General features: G+C 37.2%; 1 protein-coding gene across 2 annotated transcripts; it reads left to right on the top strand.

The window, feature by feature from the left end:
- The first annotated feature begins 705 nt into the window (after nucleotides 1-705).
- On the top strand, nucleotides 706-18,510 carry sez6l2 (seizure related 6 homolog (mouse)-like 2). Of its 2 annotated transcripts, none has more exons than XM_051888549.1 (19): nucleotides 706-1,416; nucleotides 3,968-4,046; nucleotides 4,192-4,284; nucleotides 4,418-4,639; nucleotides 4,782-4,918; nucleotides 5,138-5,330; nucleotides 6,858-7,043; nucleotides 7,170-7,353; nucleotides 7,628-7,791; nucleotides 8,118-8,312; nucleotides 10,379-10,517; nucleotides 10,600-10,796; nucleotides 10,880-11,074; nucleotides 11,251-11,445; nucleotides 14,006-14,197; nucleotides 14,278-14,316; nucleotides 14,420-14,537; nucleotides 14,848-14,959; nucleotides 17,276-18,510. In XM_051888549.1, the coding sequence occupies exons 2-19, from the start codon at nucleotides 3,989-3,991 to the stop codon at nucleotides 17,303-17,305; spliced, it is 2,649 nt and encodes an 882-aa protein (XP_051744509.1). In that variant the 5' UTR covers nucleotides 706-1,416; nucleotides 3,968-3,988; the 3' UTR covers nucleotides 17,306-18,510. The 2 variants fall into 2 exon arrangements, with proteins under 2 accessions (XP_051744509.1, XP_051744508.1); XM_051888548.1 differs by having other exon boundaries at nucleotides 712-1,416; nucleotides 4,192-4,320.

Genomic DNA, 18,510 nt, shown 5'->3' with positions numbered 1-18,510 from the left:
AAAATTAATATTAAATTACTTTAACAGAACATAGTAGGACATATGTTGCAACAATCCTTATCCTTATAAAAAATACATTTTTAGACATGGTTGTGATTTCAGTTTGTTTTATTACGCAATAGGCCTTCATTTTATATTTCAAGTATGTTGTTTGTGCATTTAATGTAATAAACATCATGCAATAGTGTAATAGGTTATAAATGGTCAAGACATTGCGATAACAACTTTTGATCCGGTGTTCTGACAATTTGTGCTACCCTGTCAGACTTTGATACCTCCCATTTAAACAGTGGGTAGTAAAATCTGACAGCGAAAATTGTGCTTCCAGCGTGATATTAACGTGGTTTATGGCTTTATTAACATCTACACCTACCCCAACCCTAAACCTACCCTTATAATAATGTAAGTACACCAGTGGTATAGCACAATATGATATAGCATTAATCGTTAGAACAACTATAAATCGATAGCGAAAAATGTTACTTATCAGATTGTGCTTTATTAATGTCTGCACCTACCCCAACACTAAACCTATACCTTACAATAATGCAAATACAGTCATTTTGTTTTATTTATCATGACAAAAATGATGTAATACTGATATGCGCACGTGCAGTAAGCCCGGGTAGGACAATCTGACGGGTAGGATGAAATGTCAGGACACCTGTTCTACCGCTTGGGTCCTAAGGGGGGTACACCTGCTGTTATTTTCATCAAATCCTCATCATTGTCAACTGTGATACCTTGTAAATTACAACTGGAAATATGCAGAGCTAAAAATTGAGAGGCAAAGAAGAATTAATATGGAGAAATAGGGCAGCCTTGTCTTATTCCACGCGACAAATCGTCACAGTGAGACTGTTGTTTACTCGAGAAGTGCTCGGACAAGCTCAGTTGGATTCGTGGATGAACGGATATGTGAACCGGTTCATTAAAACGATCCGACTCACAAAAACGATTCGGACATCGCTAATTGACAGTCAGCGCACCAACCATACGGGTAGGAACTGCCATCTATGCCTGTTCCACTCACCTGCTATCCTGCCATAGGCCTAAACGGACAAAAATAAACGAATGAGAAAATACAACCAAGAACGGAGGCAAACTGATTTTTTCCTTGGATTGAAATTGTTACAGTCTTTCCCGAGGGTTCGAATGGAACGCCCGTATTTGACAATAACTGGGACAGGAGCGTTCAAATGATTATTTAAAATCCGTTTGACGCGCAGCGCCAGTTGTGGTATTTTGGAGGGGGTGGAGGAGCGAGAGACGGAGGACCGCGCTAGAAACGCAGCAGTGAGAGCGGTGCTAGAGGAAAAAAAACACACACGAAATATTCACAGAATCACCAGGACAAGGGAAGAAACCTAGCGGATTCATTCTGAAGAATAAAAAACGAGAAACTGCGTATTGCGGGTGCGTATATGTTTCGTTTCCCTCTGACAGACAGTGGTGTTTTCGCGAGCTTGTTACCTCGCGCGACAGCCAGCTGCATGAAGATGCAATGGATGTGTTCATGAAATCATTGTAAACCATTTATATTTACCCAGTATTGCTTTTCGTTAGAAGAAAATGCAGGATTTTTTTTTTTCAGTCTAGACGGCTTGCTAGTGCTTTTTTGGGGGGTGAAATGGGCGTCTTGCGTCATAGGTAGGGATAAGAGGAGATGTTTTTGAAGCAGATGAGGGGAAGAGCGTCTGAATAAATTATCTGAACGCTCTGCCCGCAGTGTCAGCAACATCATCTGCCCGCATATTTTATCGTGGATATTATTTCTGTTAGTGTGGGTATTATAAACTAATGACGAGCCTCAACATGTTTTCATCGACATGTTGTTGTCATTTGCATTATGAACCCTATTTTTGTAGTCAGCATCGGTGTGTGCGGTAAATACTAAATGAGGCTCGTGGTGGTGACTGGGCCACTGGCAGCCCAGACCTGCTCTCTGCTACCTGCCTCTCGTGTTAGCGGTGACATCATTGATCACTGAACGTGGGCACGTTGGGGTCCATATGTCTCGTGCACTGTCAGGCCTCGAGGGCCACGGCGGGGCCATTATAATATTTGATACATGGCAAAAGCACCAATGACTTTGAGGGAATATTTTACGAGATGACGCATTTCTGCAGTTTGTTTATTTTAAACCACTGAATTAAGAAACTGCAATATTTTAGAGGCATATCATCAAAAAATATTTTAAATTTCAAGTCTATGCACAAAACTAACTCATACTAATAGATACTTTAGCTTTAAAGACCCCATAAAAATTGTTTAACAGACAGTTTTAGAGAACATCTGATTGGAAAGAAATCGTTAGTATGGGATGAGTGGGAGACCGGGGGCAATTGTAACAAATTTTGGTCATGTCGTCATTACTCAAAAACCTTTTGAAATATTTGGATACAATTTTTATGTCAGTAACTTCTATCTGTGTTCTACTTGTTAACAGTCACCAAATGTTTTTTACAAGCACTGTTAGAGTCACAATATTGATTGAAACATTGGAAGTCAAATGTTACATCTGCCCCCATGTGCCACTGTACCACCCCGTGACAAGCTACCCTGCTAGCTAGAAACAGTTTGACAAAGATATGAAATGTTAGACAACAGAATGGTCATCAAAACGAGACAGATTTAATTTCATAGACATTAACGGTTAAGACAGTGTGAGGGAAATACTGTAGATGAAAAAAATTACTTTTATACCTCAAAAAAAAGAAAAGAAAAACTTTACCAAGTATGATTTAGAAGCTTGTGCTTTGGCATGCAGAGAGGGATCTCCACAGAGCACATGCAAAATGAGTTCTGTCTCGTTTCTGATTGGTGTAATTTGAGATGTTACAATTGCCCCCGTTACATTTGCCCCCGGTCTCACCTACTGATCAAAGGATTGGGTCTGTAAGATTTTTTTAATGTGCTTGAAAGTCTCTTATGTTCACCAAAGGTGCATTTCTTTGATTAAAATAGAGTGAAACTGTAATAATGTCAAATATTATTACAATTTAATATTGTATTATTTAATATTGTGATATTAAATAATTGTATATTGTATTATTTAACAATTTAATATTGTACTATTTTAATATATATTAAGATTAAAATTTATTCCTGTGATGAAAAGCTGAATTTTTAGCATCATTACTCCAGTCTTCAGTCACATGATTCTTCAGAAATCATTGTAATGTGTGACCCTGGACCACAAAACCAGTCATAAGGGTCAGTTTTTTTTATTGAAATTTATACGTCATCTGAAAGCTGAATAAATAATCTTTCCATTAATATATGGTTTGTTAGGATAGGACAATATTTGGCTGAGATACAACTATTTGAAAATCTGGAATCTGAGGGTGCAAAAAAATCAAAATATTGAGAAAATCACCTTTAGAGTTGTCCAAATGAAGTCCTTAGCAATGCATATCCACTCACAAAAATACATTTTTGATATATTTACGGTAGGAAATTTACAAAATATCTTCATGGAACATGATCTTTACTTAATATCCTAATGATTTTTGGCATAAAAGAAAAATTGATAATTTTGACCCATACAATGTGTTGTTGGCTATTGCTACAAATATACCCATGTGACTTATGACTGGTTGTGCTGCTTAATATTTCTGTGGAAACCGTGATAAATGTTTTTTCAGGATCCTTTAATGAATAGAAAGTTCAAAAGAACAGCATTTATTTCAGATTGAAGTCTTTGTAACATTATAAATCATCATCATTATTTTGCTACGTTTTCACAGAAGAGTCAAAGACTGTAGTTTTATTTATTTTTATGTATATCCATGTTTCCACGTGACTTCAGATCTAACAGACATGAAAGAAAAGTCACAAAACGCTTTCATGGGTTCTTTAAGATCATAACCTTTGACTTACAGTCTTCCTTAACTTTGATCTTTCCCTTTTTATTCTTCTATACCTCTTACTACTTCTTTTTTTTCTCTTGTTTGCTTGCACCCAGGCTGTCCTCTCATATTAAATAATGGTGTCCACAGTTTTTGCTGTGACACTGTTTGTCACACTGCTACACCTAACTTCAGGTAATGTGCACATACTTGTGTGAGTGTGCTTTTGTATGTTTATTACTATTTGCAAAAAGCGAATGTACACAGTATATGCCGATCACTTTACAATGAATCCTTTAGCTTAAAGAAACTAAGTCTGATAGTTCTGTGGTCTTTTCAGGTGCCTCTTTAGGGACATCAGACACTGAGGCTCCTCCCACCGTGACCTCTAGTCCCCGCCCATTGGGAGAACTCATCCATGCTGCACTTCTGAGTAAGGAGTACCTGGGCCACACCCCTAATAGCAGAGGTCAATCTGTCCTAAAAAGAACACATTTCAATATCGAACCAGTTTGACGTCATCACAATTTGAATGTTTCATTTAAATCTGTGATTTTACCTCACAGGTACAACTACTAACCCCACCCAGGCCGTCCCGTCCATCAGAGAATCAGAACCCTCCTCCACAGTGATGTCACCAGGAATCCTCACTACAGCAGTGACCTCATCGGCTGCACCTCATGCAGGCCAATCAGGTTTTGGGAGTGCTGTGACATCACCACCAGCTGAGGAGGAGACCACAACTACACTAATTACTACAACAACAATAACAACAGTGCACACACCAGGTATCATAACCGACAGTTGAAAACATCAAATAATTTTCACTATGAAGCTCTAAACTTGTCCCTCAACAGGTCTTGGAGCATTAGTGATTTCTAAATGCATATTTTAAGTTGCCTTTTAAACTTTTAAACTGTCTCTCTCAAGTTCAATGCAATGCCAGCCTGTCAGGAATGGAGGGAATAGTCGAGTCCCCTGATCCGCTCTCATCCTCATCCCCCTTTTCCCCATTGGAGTGCACCTACAGCATCACGGTGTATCCTGGATATGGGGTTGAGATACAGGTGTGATAGCCTCACTGTTACCAAGGTTTCCATTGAAAACTCATTTAGCCTCTCTCTGGATCACTATGGTTACTGCCTGTTAGCATAGCTGATGCATCTTGTTGGCATTTGCATGGGCGATGTCACTTTAATGAGTTCTGGAATCTTTGTCCTTGATGCAATCTTGGGGAACGACATCATTAGCTGTTGTTATGGTAACACCATCTGTCTGTCTTGAAGGTAAAGAAAGTAAACTTGTCCAAGGAGGAGTCACTTACCATTCTGGAGCTGGGTGGGACAGCTCCTGAGCTTTTGGCCAATGAGACACTAATGAGCGAAGGTCAGGTGATTCGTAGCTCAACCAATCAAGTGCAGATCCACTATAAGAGTCTGAAGCAAGCCAATCATGGTGTTTTCAGCTTTCACTATCAAGGTATTTTTTTTACTTTTAACTATTGTTCAAAAGTTTGGGGTATGTAAGTTTTTTTTAAAGTCTCCTGGGCTGCATTTATGCTGCATTCACGCCATGTTATAATTACCGTAATTTTGAGATGGCAACATGTGACATTCTACTCTGACCTGTTTACGTCCTCGGACTGGAAATTATGCGTTTCTGTGGCAAAACTATCAATGCCTAAATGAATCTGCAGCGGTCAGGTGGTGCAAGTCGGAGCTCTCAGAAAATTACTAGTTTATAAGTTGTAATTACGAGATCTACGAGGACGTGGATGCTTTTTACAAGTTGGAATCTCGTAATTATGGTAATTATGATGTAGCTTGATCGTAGCTTTATTTGAACATAAATCTAATAAAAATAATGATATTGCGAAATATTATCACAACTTAAAATAACTGTTTTCTATTTGAATATATTTTAAAGTGTATCTCTTGAATGAATGATTCAATGACAAACACATTTTTAACAGTCGCTTGTCGCCACCTAGTGGCGTAACAATATAACAATTACTCTTTTTTGATCGCTACCATGGGCATCAGTGTTTATACCTGAAATATAAACTTTTATCTAAGGACTTCTGAGATTTTTCGAATATTTGTAAGACAGAAATAATAATACTGTGTGGTTGAAAAGACTGTTTGTGAAACTGTTTAATATCTATACATCAGGGGTCGGCAATTAACTTTGGCATCGGGCCAAAAAAAAATTTTGCCACTAGATGGCAGGCCAGAACATAGTCAGAGGATAATTTAAGAAAATAAGAAATTAATTGATAAAAAAAATGCAACTAGAATTGCCTGTGACAGCTGTTACTCTGCGTTAAATCCTGAATGACAGTCATTAACAAAAAGCCACATTTGTGTGGCGGTGTCCGGGTTTTACATTGGATAAATTAATAAAGCAGAGTAGTGACACAACAATACACATATGTGGGAGATGCGGAATGGATAAAAAATAACTCAAAAAAACAAAAGAGGACTTGAATAAGCACATTAATGGCATGTTTGAGTCATGCTCTTAACGAACTATGTTTTATTTCCATATTGTGAATAATAAATGTGTATCATTTTAATTTGCTTGTTACACAGTGGAGCCTAACCTATTGTAATAATTATTTGACGTAGCCTACTTTTACACTCAGAATTATTCCTTGGCATCCTCACTTACTAAACTGCATTTTTTTAAATTGTTTGCATGCTAGAGGTAGACTATTACGTCGTGTGCAGAGTGATGTTAACATTTGCTAGCTGATAACTGCTCTCTCTGGGTCAGCGGCAGCGCGAGTGCAGATCTGAATGGTCCGGTGTGATTTTATCAAGGTTTAATAGACACATGTGAATCATTGTCATTTATTAATAAGATTGCGTTGGTGTTTGAATCAAGATTGCAATCTTTTAACGATTAATCATGCAGCTCTACTGCACAGTGATTAAATTGTAATTTGTCTGTTTTGACATAACAGGAATGACAGAATTGTCTTTTCCTTTTAAACACCCATTCCAGCGTTCCTCCTGTCCTGTTCATTCCCCCTCTCCCCTGAGGGCGGTGGAGTGACTGTAACTGACATCCATCCTGGTGGTCAGGCTCACTTCCATTGTGATCCAGGATTTGAGGTCAGAGGTCATGAGGTTGCAACCTGTTTGAACTCCACCCGACCCAAATGGAGCACCCCAGAACCACAGTGTGTGGGTGGGTTGCATTTTTGTCCCTGTTCAATTATTATTATTATTTTTTTTCATTATCTACAGTTCATTGAAGACACTTAAATTTATGTCCATGTGTATAAGAATTCACATATGTTTTTGTATATTAAAGCTGTATCCTGTGGAGGATGGATTAGAAATGCTACTGTTGGCCGCATCCTCTCTCCAACCCTCCCCTCTGCAAGTAACCATAGCAGTGGTAGCAACCTGAGCTGTCACTGGCTGCTGGAAGCCAAGGAAGGCCATAGGCTCCACCTTCATTTTGAGAGGGTGGCTCTTGATGAAGATAATGACAAGTAAGAGTTCAGGTCTTGCTCACTCATGTATTAAGTTACTTGTCTTATATCTCTATTGGTGTTGGGCACAGCCGCACACACCTGTAGCGTGCGCACAGAGGCGTGTTTCAGAGCAATGTATAAGCTATACAGAAGTTTGCTGCTGATAAACGAACATCTGAAATCTACTTCTTCTTCCTGTACAACCTGCCATGATCTTGATCCTTCCAGAATCATCCCATTCTCTTAATGTCATTTTCTTTTCTTTTTTCCATGCTCCTCCTCCCTTTCTTAGGCTGATTGTGCGCAGTGGGAATAGCTCTACAGCTCCTCTCCTCTTTGACTCGGATCTGGATGACGTTCCAGAACGAGGCTTTGTGAGCGAGGGAATGTCTCTCTATGTGGAGCTCACAGCAGATTCCTCCTCCATCCCACTGCTGCTGGCACTCCGCTATGAGGGTAACACAACCTGCTATACATTCAACAAAATGGTTTTGTTCACTGTTCAAAAAGAGCCTATGTATATTTCATCACTATACGCCATATAAATCACTATAAACTTTAGTAATTTCATTAACACAAAAACGTTTGTACATTTATATAGTTCTTACCAGATGCTTGTCTAAAGAATGCAGAATGCAGTTGCTTATTGTGATGTCACACTAAATTTAAGAAAAAAAGAAACTCGAAAAATACAATTTTGTACCTTCATGTCTGGGTTTTACAGATACTTTCACTCTCACTTAATAACTTTCCATCCTTCCTCTTCTTTCTCTCTCTTTCAGCTTTTGATGGGGAACATTGTTATGAGCCTTACCTGCCTCATGGGAACTTCAGCAGCAGCGACATCACCTTCCCACTGGGTACTGTAGTAACCTTCTCATGCTCTCCTGGTTTTGTCATGGAGCAGGGCTCAGGAGTTATGGAGTGTGTTGACCCCAATGACCCTCACTGGAATGAGAGTGAACCTGTCTGCAGAGGTACGACATCACATATATTCGCCACATATACCTGTACAGCATCTGTACACTACCATTCAAAAGTTTGGGGTCAGTAAGATTTTATTTATTTATTTAGATCTGTTGATCTTCATCAGAACTGTCAATTTAACTCTTTAATTAGTGTAATTATAATGAAAATAATCCTTGTAACATTAAAGTGATTCAAAGTTAATTCAAAGATCATTCTAACTACATTATTGAATTTCAAAACCATCTCAAATTTTACCTACTGGGAACTTCATTTCATCTGATCAGTCTGGCCTACATTCAAAAAAAATAACTCTTTGAACGAACATAAAAAAATCATGGAAAGGATTTCCACATGATTAAGTTGCTTTATTTCAGCATTATGCAATTCTGTTATTCCAATTTAATGTACTTACGTTGGGTCAACACAACCAACTTAGTTTTTATTAACATTAAAGGTTGTAAAGGTTGTAAAAGTATTTTTACTCTATGCAAAATCCTTGAGTTGTGACAAAACAACTGACTAAGGAAGAATCTATGTAAAATAGTTATGTCCAACTTACTCAATTCAATCATGGACAGTGGTTCCACATGATTGAGACAAGTAAAATCCAATAGATTCAACCATGTTAAATTAACTAGAATCAATTGTGTTCATTTAAAATAAAATAAATAAAAAGCAATAAATAAATAAATAAAAAATAAATTGTTTTCATACACATTGATTTTTACGATTAATTCTTCTTGTTTAATTTTGTGATTTATATAACTTTTGTGATGTTCTGTGTTAGAAATCTAGATGTGATACTGGATGCATCCTAAATTGCCTTAACCAAAAACATTGTAAAGCCTAAATTGATCATAAGTCCATTGGTGGCAATGGTTTTACAATCAACATAGGCTTACAATGCTTTTGGCAAAGACAACCCAGAGCACTACCACAGTAATTACTTTCTTATTAAAGTAATTTGAAAGTTTGTTAGCAGGTCCTCAACCCAAGCACAAGTGCAACAATTCACCACAATGGTAACCCTAAAACTATTAATTAACAGAAACTTTTAAATATCAACATAATAGAACAGTAAACATTAAAAAGTCTTTCCATTTTCTCATCTTCCTAAAAACTGCTTAAAATAACACTTTATTTCAACATTTACACTCCTAGTTCAGCCCCTTTGCAAAGCATGATGGGAAGTGAAAATCCTGTTTGATTGAGTCCTGGTTGGGTTTACTTGATTGAAACATGTTATTCCAATATGAAAACATCAAGTTAAGTCAAAGAGTAATCGTTTCAAGTCAATTTAACATGAATCAATCACATTTAAACCAGAAACCTGATACAATGGCGTTGAATCAAAATAAGTTGTTTAAATAAAGTGAACAGCATCAAAAAATCTTTTTTTTCAGTGTAATAATACTAAAGCTATTCTAATAAGAGTCCCGTCCACACGGAGGCGCGTTTAGCTGTATACGTAAACATTTTGTATAGTATTGGCGTTTCGTCCAGACGAATCTGCTGTTTTGGGAGCCTGAATTTGCTATTTTTTGAAACCGGGTCCCAGAGTGGATAAATCGGAAAATGACACCCTTGCGTTTTCGTGTGTACAGCAAATACGTATATTTTGTGAAACGACTTTGTCATCACCCCTACGTCTCGACCCTAGTCAGACACCGCTACGTCACATAACAGCAACAGCAACAACAATGGCGGACTACATGCTTGTGTTCGTGCTGCAGAAGCTACTGAGCCTATTAGCAAATACTAAAGTAAAGCTTTATTACTAAGCTTTACTAAAGTTTGTATACAGCGCGCAAGGTTTATGCGCATGCTCCAAGACTTATTCTCCGTTTTTAGTGTATCTCTGTGGCAGAATTACAGTGCCACATACTGGTCTGGCATGTATACTACATTGTTTTGAGTCGGTTTCAGCAGGTTTCGAATGTGCGCAGATTTCTTAAGACAACGCCTTATTTACGGAATTTGTTTTAGAATGAGGAAAAAAAAAAAGATCAGAAAGGGAAAGCTCTGGCTTCATGTGGATGTGGCCTAAGATTCCTCCTCTTTCTCCTCTTCTCAGCTCTGTGTGGCGGAGAGCTCACGGACCCAGTGGGAACAGTGTTGTCTCCTGACTGGCCACAGAGCTACTCTAAAGGGCAGGACTGTGTGTGGCAAATACATGTCAGCGAGGACAAACGCATCGAATTGGATGTACAAATGTAAGTAAATCTATTTGATTGTGACAATTTGTGTTTAAATCTATTTATGGTTTAATTCTATTTTCCTCTCTTTTGCTTGCAGTTTGAACATCCGCCATAATGACATCCTCACTCTATTTGATGGTCATGATCTGATGTCACATGTGATTGGACAGTACCTGGGCTCAAGAGAGAGGTTCAGGGTTGTATCAGGAGGTTCAGAGGTCACCATTCAGTTTCAGAGTGATCCCGATGACTCTACGTTTATACTGAGCCAAGGCTTCCTCATTCACTACAGAGGTAAATACATCAAAAGGTTGTGCCTTTTTCATATGTTTCATGTTACTGCTTACTGTGATGTCACTTCTTTTAATTTCTTGCAGAGGTGGAACCAAATGACACTTGCCCTGCCCTTCCGCAAATTGAGTTTGGCTGGAGCAGCTCCTCCCACCCGTCTCTGGTGAGAGGCAGTGTGTTAACCTATCAGTGTCAGCCTGGTTATGACATTGTCGGCTCTGACATCATCACCTGCCAATGGGATCTATCCTGGAGCAACAACCCGCCCACCTGTGTGAAAAGTGAGCCGAGTTATGATTATATTTTTATGGCTAGAAGAGAGCACATTGAAGTACTTAATAGTTCACTGATAATAGTTATGGTTGTTCATCGTTTGGTGGCCAATTATTTGCCAGTTTCATTAATTGATTAATATTGTACACACTCTCTTTTTCTCTTGGCTTTAATGTGCCTTCAGTCCAGCAGTGCCCTGACCCAGGAGAAGTGGTCAATGGAGCACGCTCAGTACATCCGGAGTCTGGTTTTGCTGTGGGAACCGTGGTACGCTTCACATGTAACCAAGGTTATCAGCTGGAAGGCCCGAGCCAGATCTCTTGCCACGGCAGAGACACCGGCATGCCCAAATGGAGCGACCGCAGCCCAAAGTGTGTCTGTGAGTACATGTTAGTAAGGTGTGTGAGGGATTGCCTCTGGTGGGGGAAAAATTGATCTTCAAAAAATTTAAAAAATCTATTTGACTACTTTTTGTCATCGATTCTGTATGCATTTGATTGAAATGGATTATTATTAATAATTAGGACTGTCAAAATGAATGCATACATGCATATAATTAAAGACATTAAATGAAATGAAAATAAAACAATAAGCAAAAAAATTAATCCTGTTTAAAGACTGTAATCGATTGACAGTCTTATTAATAATGGTAAATTATTGCACTGTTAAGATTTAAGATTTTTTAAAAAGAAATTAATACCTTTATTCAGCAAGGATGCATCAAAGTTATCAAAAGTGACAGTAAGGATATTTACAATATAACTAAAGATTGTTATTTTAAAGGATTAGTTCACTTTTAAATAAACTTTTGCTGATAATTTACTTACCCCCATGTCATCCAAGATGTCCATGTCTTTTTCTTCAGTCGAAAAAAAATTAAGGTTTTTGATGAAAACATTCCAGAATTTTTCTCCATATAGTGGAATTCAATGGCCTCCAAATGGTTCAAGGTCCAAATGACAGTTTCAGTGCAGCTTCAAAGGGCTTTAAATGATACCAGACGATGAATAAGGGTCTTATCTAGCGAAACGATCGGTTATTTTCAAAAAAATACAACTGTATATGCTTTATATAAACAAACGTTTGCCTTCTAAGTGCCTTCGCCAAAACCGCATTTCTGTATTCTCCAAAAAGCTTACGCTGTATGTCCTACGCCTTCCCTATTCAACTTACGGAACGAACACAGCGCCAGTTACATCTTTTCCATAAGTTGAATAGGGAAGGCGTAGTACATACAGTGTAAGCTTTTTGGAGAATACAGAAATGCGGTTTCACTAGATAAGACCCTTATTCCTCGTCTGGTATCGTTTAAAGCCCTTTGAAGCTGCACTGAAACTGTAATTTTGACCTTCAACCGTTTGGAGGCCATTGAAGTCCACTATAAGGAGAAAAATCCTTTCATCAAAAACCTTAATTTCTTTTCGACCGAAGAAAGAAAGACATAAACATCTTGGATGACATGGGGGTGAGTAAATTATCAGGAAAAGTTTATTTGAAAGTGGACTAATCCTTTAAATAGATGCTGTTGTTTTGAACTGTCTATTTGTCAAAGAATGTATCAAGGTTTCCATTAAAACATTAGGCCGCACAACAGTTTTCAACATAAGAAATGTTTTTGAGCACCAAATCATCATATTAGAATGATTTCTGAAAGATCATGTGACACTGACTCGAGTAATGATGCTGAGAATTCAGCTTTGCATCACAGGAATAAATTACATTTTAAAATACATTAAAATAGAAAACAGTTAAATGTTAACAATATTTCACTATATAAGTTTCTATGGTATTTTTGTTCAAATAAATGCAGCCTTGGTGAGCATAAGAGACTTTCAAAAACATTAAAGGGGTCATGACATGTTTTTTTTATTATTTTAATATGTTCCTTGAGGTTCACTTATAATGTTAATAAAGTTTTTTTCACAAAAAAACAAACAAAACAAAAACAAATATATATATATATGTGGGGGGAAAATTATTTTCAACCTTCATTCTTCTGTCTGAAATGATCAGTTTTTAAGGGGCAGCTCCTTTAAGGCTTGTCATTATCCATATAAAGCTGTCATTTACAGACAAAGCATTATGAAATCAGTTACTTGTGGTTTGTAATGCAGCTGCTATCAGATTTTTCAGGCTGCTTCATCGGTCAACAAAAGTTTCTTTGTGAACTCTCCTTTACACTGTACTTCCTTCACAAAACAGTCTGAAGTCAAATACTCTGAACAAACATATAATCCTGGATGCCATTAAAATAAAACATCCACTTGTTCCTGATTCTGGTATCCTTCTGAAGTCTGTACAGAGACGCAAATGAGCTGTTTAAACAGGACGCATCAGAACGAACATTCCTTTACGTTTCTATTTACTCTTCCATTTGTCCTCTTGTCGGCTGACTCAAGCGCGTGAAGTAAAGTGAAGGAGCATCTGTATACTGTATCCAGTGTAGACAGCATCAGTGATTATAATGGGTTCTATTTGCTTTCGACACAACGCTCGCATCCGGAGTAGGCAAGTGTCAGCCAACTGAATGGCAGTAGGATGGGCCTGTGGTGGAATGATATAAAATTGATGTGTTCATTGATGTCTTGCTCTGGAGGCAGGCATATGCAAATGCATGACGTCACAAGTCTCCCAATATCCAAATGAGCTGTTTTTGGAGCTTGATTAAATAAATGCTTTGTTTATAATGAGGAGGAGTTATAAGCTCTGAAACTTGCAGGATGTGTCTAAAGATCAAGGCAAATTTGATTTCTCATGTCATGACCCCTTTAAACGAAATAATACCGACCCCAACCTTGTGAACGCTAGTGTATGCAGGATAAAACTTTACAGATGCAGTTAAATATCTTAGCCCAAGTACCAGTGAAGATTCCTCTTTAATGTACTAACCAATAAACCATCAATTAAACATGTTGCCTGCTATTTTTTCTGCTAAACAGTAAAGTATGATCCATGCCCAAACCCGGGCGTGCCGGACAACGGCTACCAGACTCTGTACAAGCACAGTTACCAGGCAGGTGAGACGCTACGTTTCTTCTGCTATGAGGGCTACGAGCTCATTGGGGAAGTCATCATCAACTGTGTCCCAGGACACCCCTCTCAGTGGAATAGCCCACCACCCTTCTGTAAAGGTATGTGAATGTGAACTAGTCCAATACACAGAGTTGCCATTTTTATCTTAAGAAATTAATAATGTTTTCTTTGTTTGTAGTGGCCTATGAAGGGTTACTGGACGATCATAAATTGGAGGGTAACGATGATTATCATTGTATCAGTGATACTCATATTGCTTTGATGATCTGGCCCACTGTGTCATGTAATGATGTCCAAGCTATTAACTTTCCTCTTTTCAGTTTCTCAGTCATTAGAGGCATCTCATCAAATGCTGAGTGAGAACATTGCATTGGCCATCATCCTGCCAATCATTCTGGTCATCCTTCTGATTGGTGGAATCTACATGTACTACACCAAGTAAGTTTGGGAGGCTGCTTTTGCTTTGTATTAAACATTTTATTTGAACATGAAATCAAAAATAACCCTATTAACTTTTTTAATAGATGCACCCAGTGTTATTTTGATTAATACATGTATTATTTACTTTTAAGCATTATTAAATAAAACCCTGCTCTGAAATACTTCACATTACCAAAGTAAAATGACTTGCAAGTACTATTTTTGGTTGGCTTTAAAATTCAGTTGTTTTCTCTGATAATTGTCAAAACCTTCTTAACAGCTCTTCTTATTTAGCTCTTCTGTGCTAACAACTCTCTCACCGTCTCAGTGTGTGTAGGTGGCAGTGGAAACCATTGTTCTGGAAGTCTCTCTCTCACACCCACTCCTACAGTCCTATTACAGTGGAGTCTGACTTTAACAACCCTCTCTATGAGGCAGGGGTAAGATACTCACAACCTAGTGGAATTTATACTTATTAATTGTTAGGATGTACAACTGAATACCAAATTAAATGCATGTTCATGCATGTTCTCTTTAAGGAATCACAGTCTGTTTGCTATGTTTGATCTCATATATCTTACATTGGGAAGCCTGAAGTTCACTGTAGTCAGTTGATTTGGATGGTATTTAAACGACTCACCCATTTAAAGGGTTAGTTCACCAGAAGATGAAAATCCTGTTGTTAATTACTCACCCTCATTTCGTTCCACATCCGTAAGACCTTTGTTCATCTTCGGAACACAAATTAAGATATTTTTGATAAAATCCGATGGCTCAGTGTGGCCTCCATTGCCAGCAAGATATTTAACACTTTCAAATGCCCAGAAAGCTACTAAAGACATATTTAAAACAGTTCATGTGACTACAGTGGTTCAACCTTCAACCAGTGGTTCTACTTTTTGTGCGCCAAAATAACAAAATAGCGACTTTATTCAACAATATCTAGTGATGTGCGATTTCAAAACACTGCTTCATGAAGCTTCGAAGCTTTACAAATCTTTTGTTTCAAATCAGTGGTTCGGAGCGTGTATCAAACTGCCAAAGTCATGTGATTTCAGTAAACGAGGCTTCGTTACTTCATAAGTGTTTCGAAATTTCAATGGTTCACCACTTTGGCAGTTTGATACACTGAGCCATCGGATTTTATCAAAAATATCTTAATTTGTGTTCTGAAGATGAACGAAGGTCTTACGGGTGTGGAACGACATGAGGGTGAGTAATTAATGACAGAATTGTTATTTTTGAGTGAACTAACCCTTTAAATGAGTCTCTCAGCAGAAGTCACAGCACAGCATTTTCTCTCTAATTTTATGTGTAGAATATGTATAGTTACACTAATGTTCAAATGTTCAGGGTCAGTAAGATTTTTTTAATGTCTCTTTTGCTGCATTTATTTGATCAAAAATGCAGTAAAAACAAATCAAATTTTGTTAAATACTATTACAGTTTAAAAAAGTTTTATAGTGGTTAAAAGTAGTTAACTATTTTAACTTTCTTAAAAATGTAATTTATTTCTGTGATGCAAAGCTGAATTTTCAGCATCATTACTCCAGTCTTCAATGTCACATGATCCTTCAGAAATCATTCTAATATGATGATTTGATACTCAGGAAACATTTCTTGTAATTATTAATGTTAAAAACACTTGTGCTGCTTAATTTTTTTGTGGGAACCATAGTGCATTTTCCTCTGGATTTTTTGAGTTCTTAAGGACAGCATTTATTGAAATACATTTTAATTTATAATGTAACATCTTTTGTTACATTATAAATGTCTATACTGTCATCTTTCATATATTTTTTAATTTATTTAATGCGCCCTTGCTGAATAAAAATAATTAATTTCTTAAAAAATATAATTGTCATGTTTTAGTTTCCAGTATAAATGAGGATGTTTTATATTTTTGTTGTTGTATTTAGTGTCGATATACATGTATATCGGTTAATGGTCTCACTCTTAATGAGTTCATTTATTTAGAAACCTTAATTCTTTGGATAAATACCACCATTATATTATATTATAAAAAAAGATATTGTCCCCTTAAAAGGTTAGTTCACCCAAAAATTAAATTTCAGTCATTAATTACTCACCCTCATGTCATTCCACACCCGTAAGACCTTCGTTCATCTTCAGAACACAAATTAAGATATTTTTGATGAAATACGAGAGGTTTCTGATCCCCAAGAGAAAGCAACGTAATTACCACATTCAATGTCCAGAAAAGTAGTAAAGACATCTGCAGAGCAGACAATGCAGCGCTTCTGGGTTCTACATCAGAACGGCAGCTTGAAACTCAGAACTGTCTATACAACATCAACAGTGTAGGTGAATGACAGGGAAGAGAAGAAATTGTTGAATAAAGTCGTTATTTTTGTTTTGTTTTTGCGCACAAAAAGTATTCTCGTCGCTTCATAACATTAAGGTTGAACCACTGTAGTCACATGAACTATTTTAACAATGACTTTACTACTAATTTTACTTGACCCTGAATGTGGTGATTACGTTGCTTTCTGTGGGGGATCAGAAACCTCTCGGATTTTATCAAAAATATCTTCATTTGTGTTCTGAAGATGAACGAAGGTCTTACGGGTGTGGAACGACATGATTAATGATAGAAATTTAATTTTTGGGTGAGCTAACCCTTTAAATAGTTGCTTTTGGTTAGTAGCTTGTAGTGTAGCTAACGTCTTTTCAGCAGAATTTTCCATCGTATTTGTTGGTAAAGTGTGCATGTTTTTCCCTCTCTCTCACTGTAGGACACACGAGAGTATGAGGTGTCCATCTGAGACAGGAGTCTTCAAATGAATCCAAATTGTGGGTGAATGAAAAGGAGAAGAAAAGGAAGGATACTGTTATTTTTCTCTCTTTCCACAAGACATTCATTTGTTTTATTCAGTTAATTACAACACATTAATCCCACTCTACACAGTCTCTCTCTCCTCTCTCTTGGTCGTTTCACTGATGTTTGTGCTTTACAAGTGCGTGTGCTTGTGAGTTTATACAGGTGCCTCTGTATGTTAGCTTGTGTTTACATGTGTGTGTATGTTATTGGTATCAGAGTAATGAAGTACTGAAAGTAACAACAAAATTGTTGTAAGTACATATTGTATGATTTCTACAGTCAGGCATGTTTTGTAACAGAAGGCTTTGTGCCTTAAGGACTGTAAAATAGTGAAGGATTGAAAGAGAACAAGAAAGTGAGATGGCAGAGAGAGAGAACGAGAGAGACTTTGACAGAAGTGAGACAAAGTACACATACGTATATAATCCGAAATACAGAAACTATACTCTCATGTTCCCATGTTTGTATACAGGTACATGGCCACACATTCATATACATACACATGATGACAAGAACATATTGAATGTAAATATTTTGATTGAATATTGAGTATACAAAACAGATTCAGTGCCAAAATACATCCCATAATGTGACGCCACTTCATGTTTCACTGGTTGCCATAGTATTTCTCACATTATTATGTAATAATGAGGACAATGCCAGCATTTCATATTGTTCTTTGCTGTTTCTTAAAAATCTATTTCTGCTTGATGTTGAATGACCATGTTTCAGAGGAGCGGAATGTCCTCTCGCTTACGGCACGCAACGATTGTATATTTTACCGCTTCAGCTTAGGATTCATGATCAATTATACTTACTGTCATTGTTATCAGAGTTGATGTTGTTGCATATGCACTATGTTGAGGAAAATATATACAGAAAAAAAAACTGCTTGCTGTGATGCAGTAATCGAATTGAAATGCTTTTTATAAATTGCAATTTTTTATTTATTTATCTCATGGTTTATTGTTAATATGCAGTGAGTTTCGTCTTTTCCACTGTGCCATTACCAGAGCCCATGTTGTGGAGGGCTTTGTTGCATTATAGTATTACTTGATTGTTATTTATTTATCAACATAATATACTTGTCATGAAGACATTTATTTGCTGAGATTTAAGATTAAATAAAAGTCTCTGTTGGATGGTGAA

This window comes from Ctenopharyngodon idella, chromosome 3 (genome assembly GCF_019924925.1).
Source record: "Ctenopharyngodon idella isolate HZGC_01 chromosome 3, HZGC01, whole genome shotgun sequence".
NCBI classification, from domain to species: domain Eukaryota; kingdom Metazoa; phylum Chordata; class Actinopteri; order Cypriniformes; family Xenocyprididae; genus Ctenopharyngodon; species Ctenopharyngodon idella.
The sequence above is the reverse complement of the archived record's forward strand: the minus strand, read 5'-3'. Positions and strand labels throughout refer to the sequence as shown.

What these genes read in the sequence shown, in the direction of transcription:
- sez6l2 (XM_051888548.1), top strand. Translation starts at nt 3,989, where the DNA reads ATGGTGTCCACAGTTTTTGCTGTGACACTGTTTGTCACACTGCTACAC. An exon ending in GCTGGCACTCCGCTATGAGG is followed by an intron (nt 7,792 to 8,117) that starts GTAACACAACCT and finishes TCTCTCTTTCAG; the next exon opens with CTTTTGATGGGGAACATTGT. An exon ending in ATCGAATTGGATGTACAAAT is followed by an intron (nt 10,518 to 10,599) that starts GTAAGTAAATCT and finishes TTTTGCTTGCAG; the next exon opens with TTTGAACATCCGCCATAATG.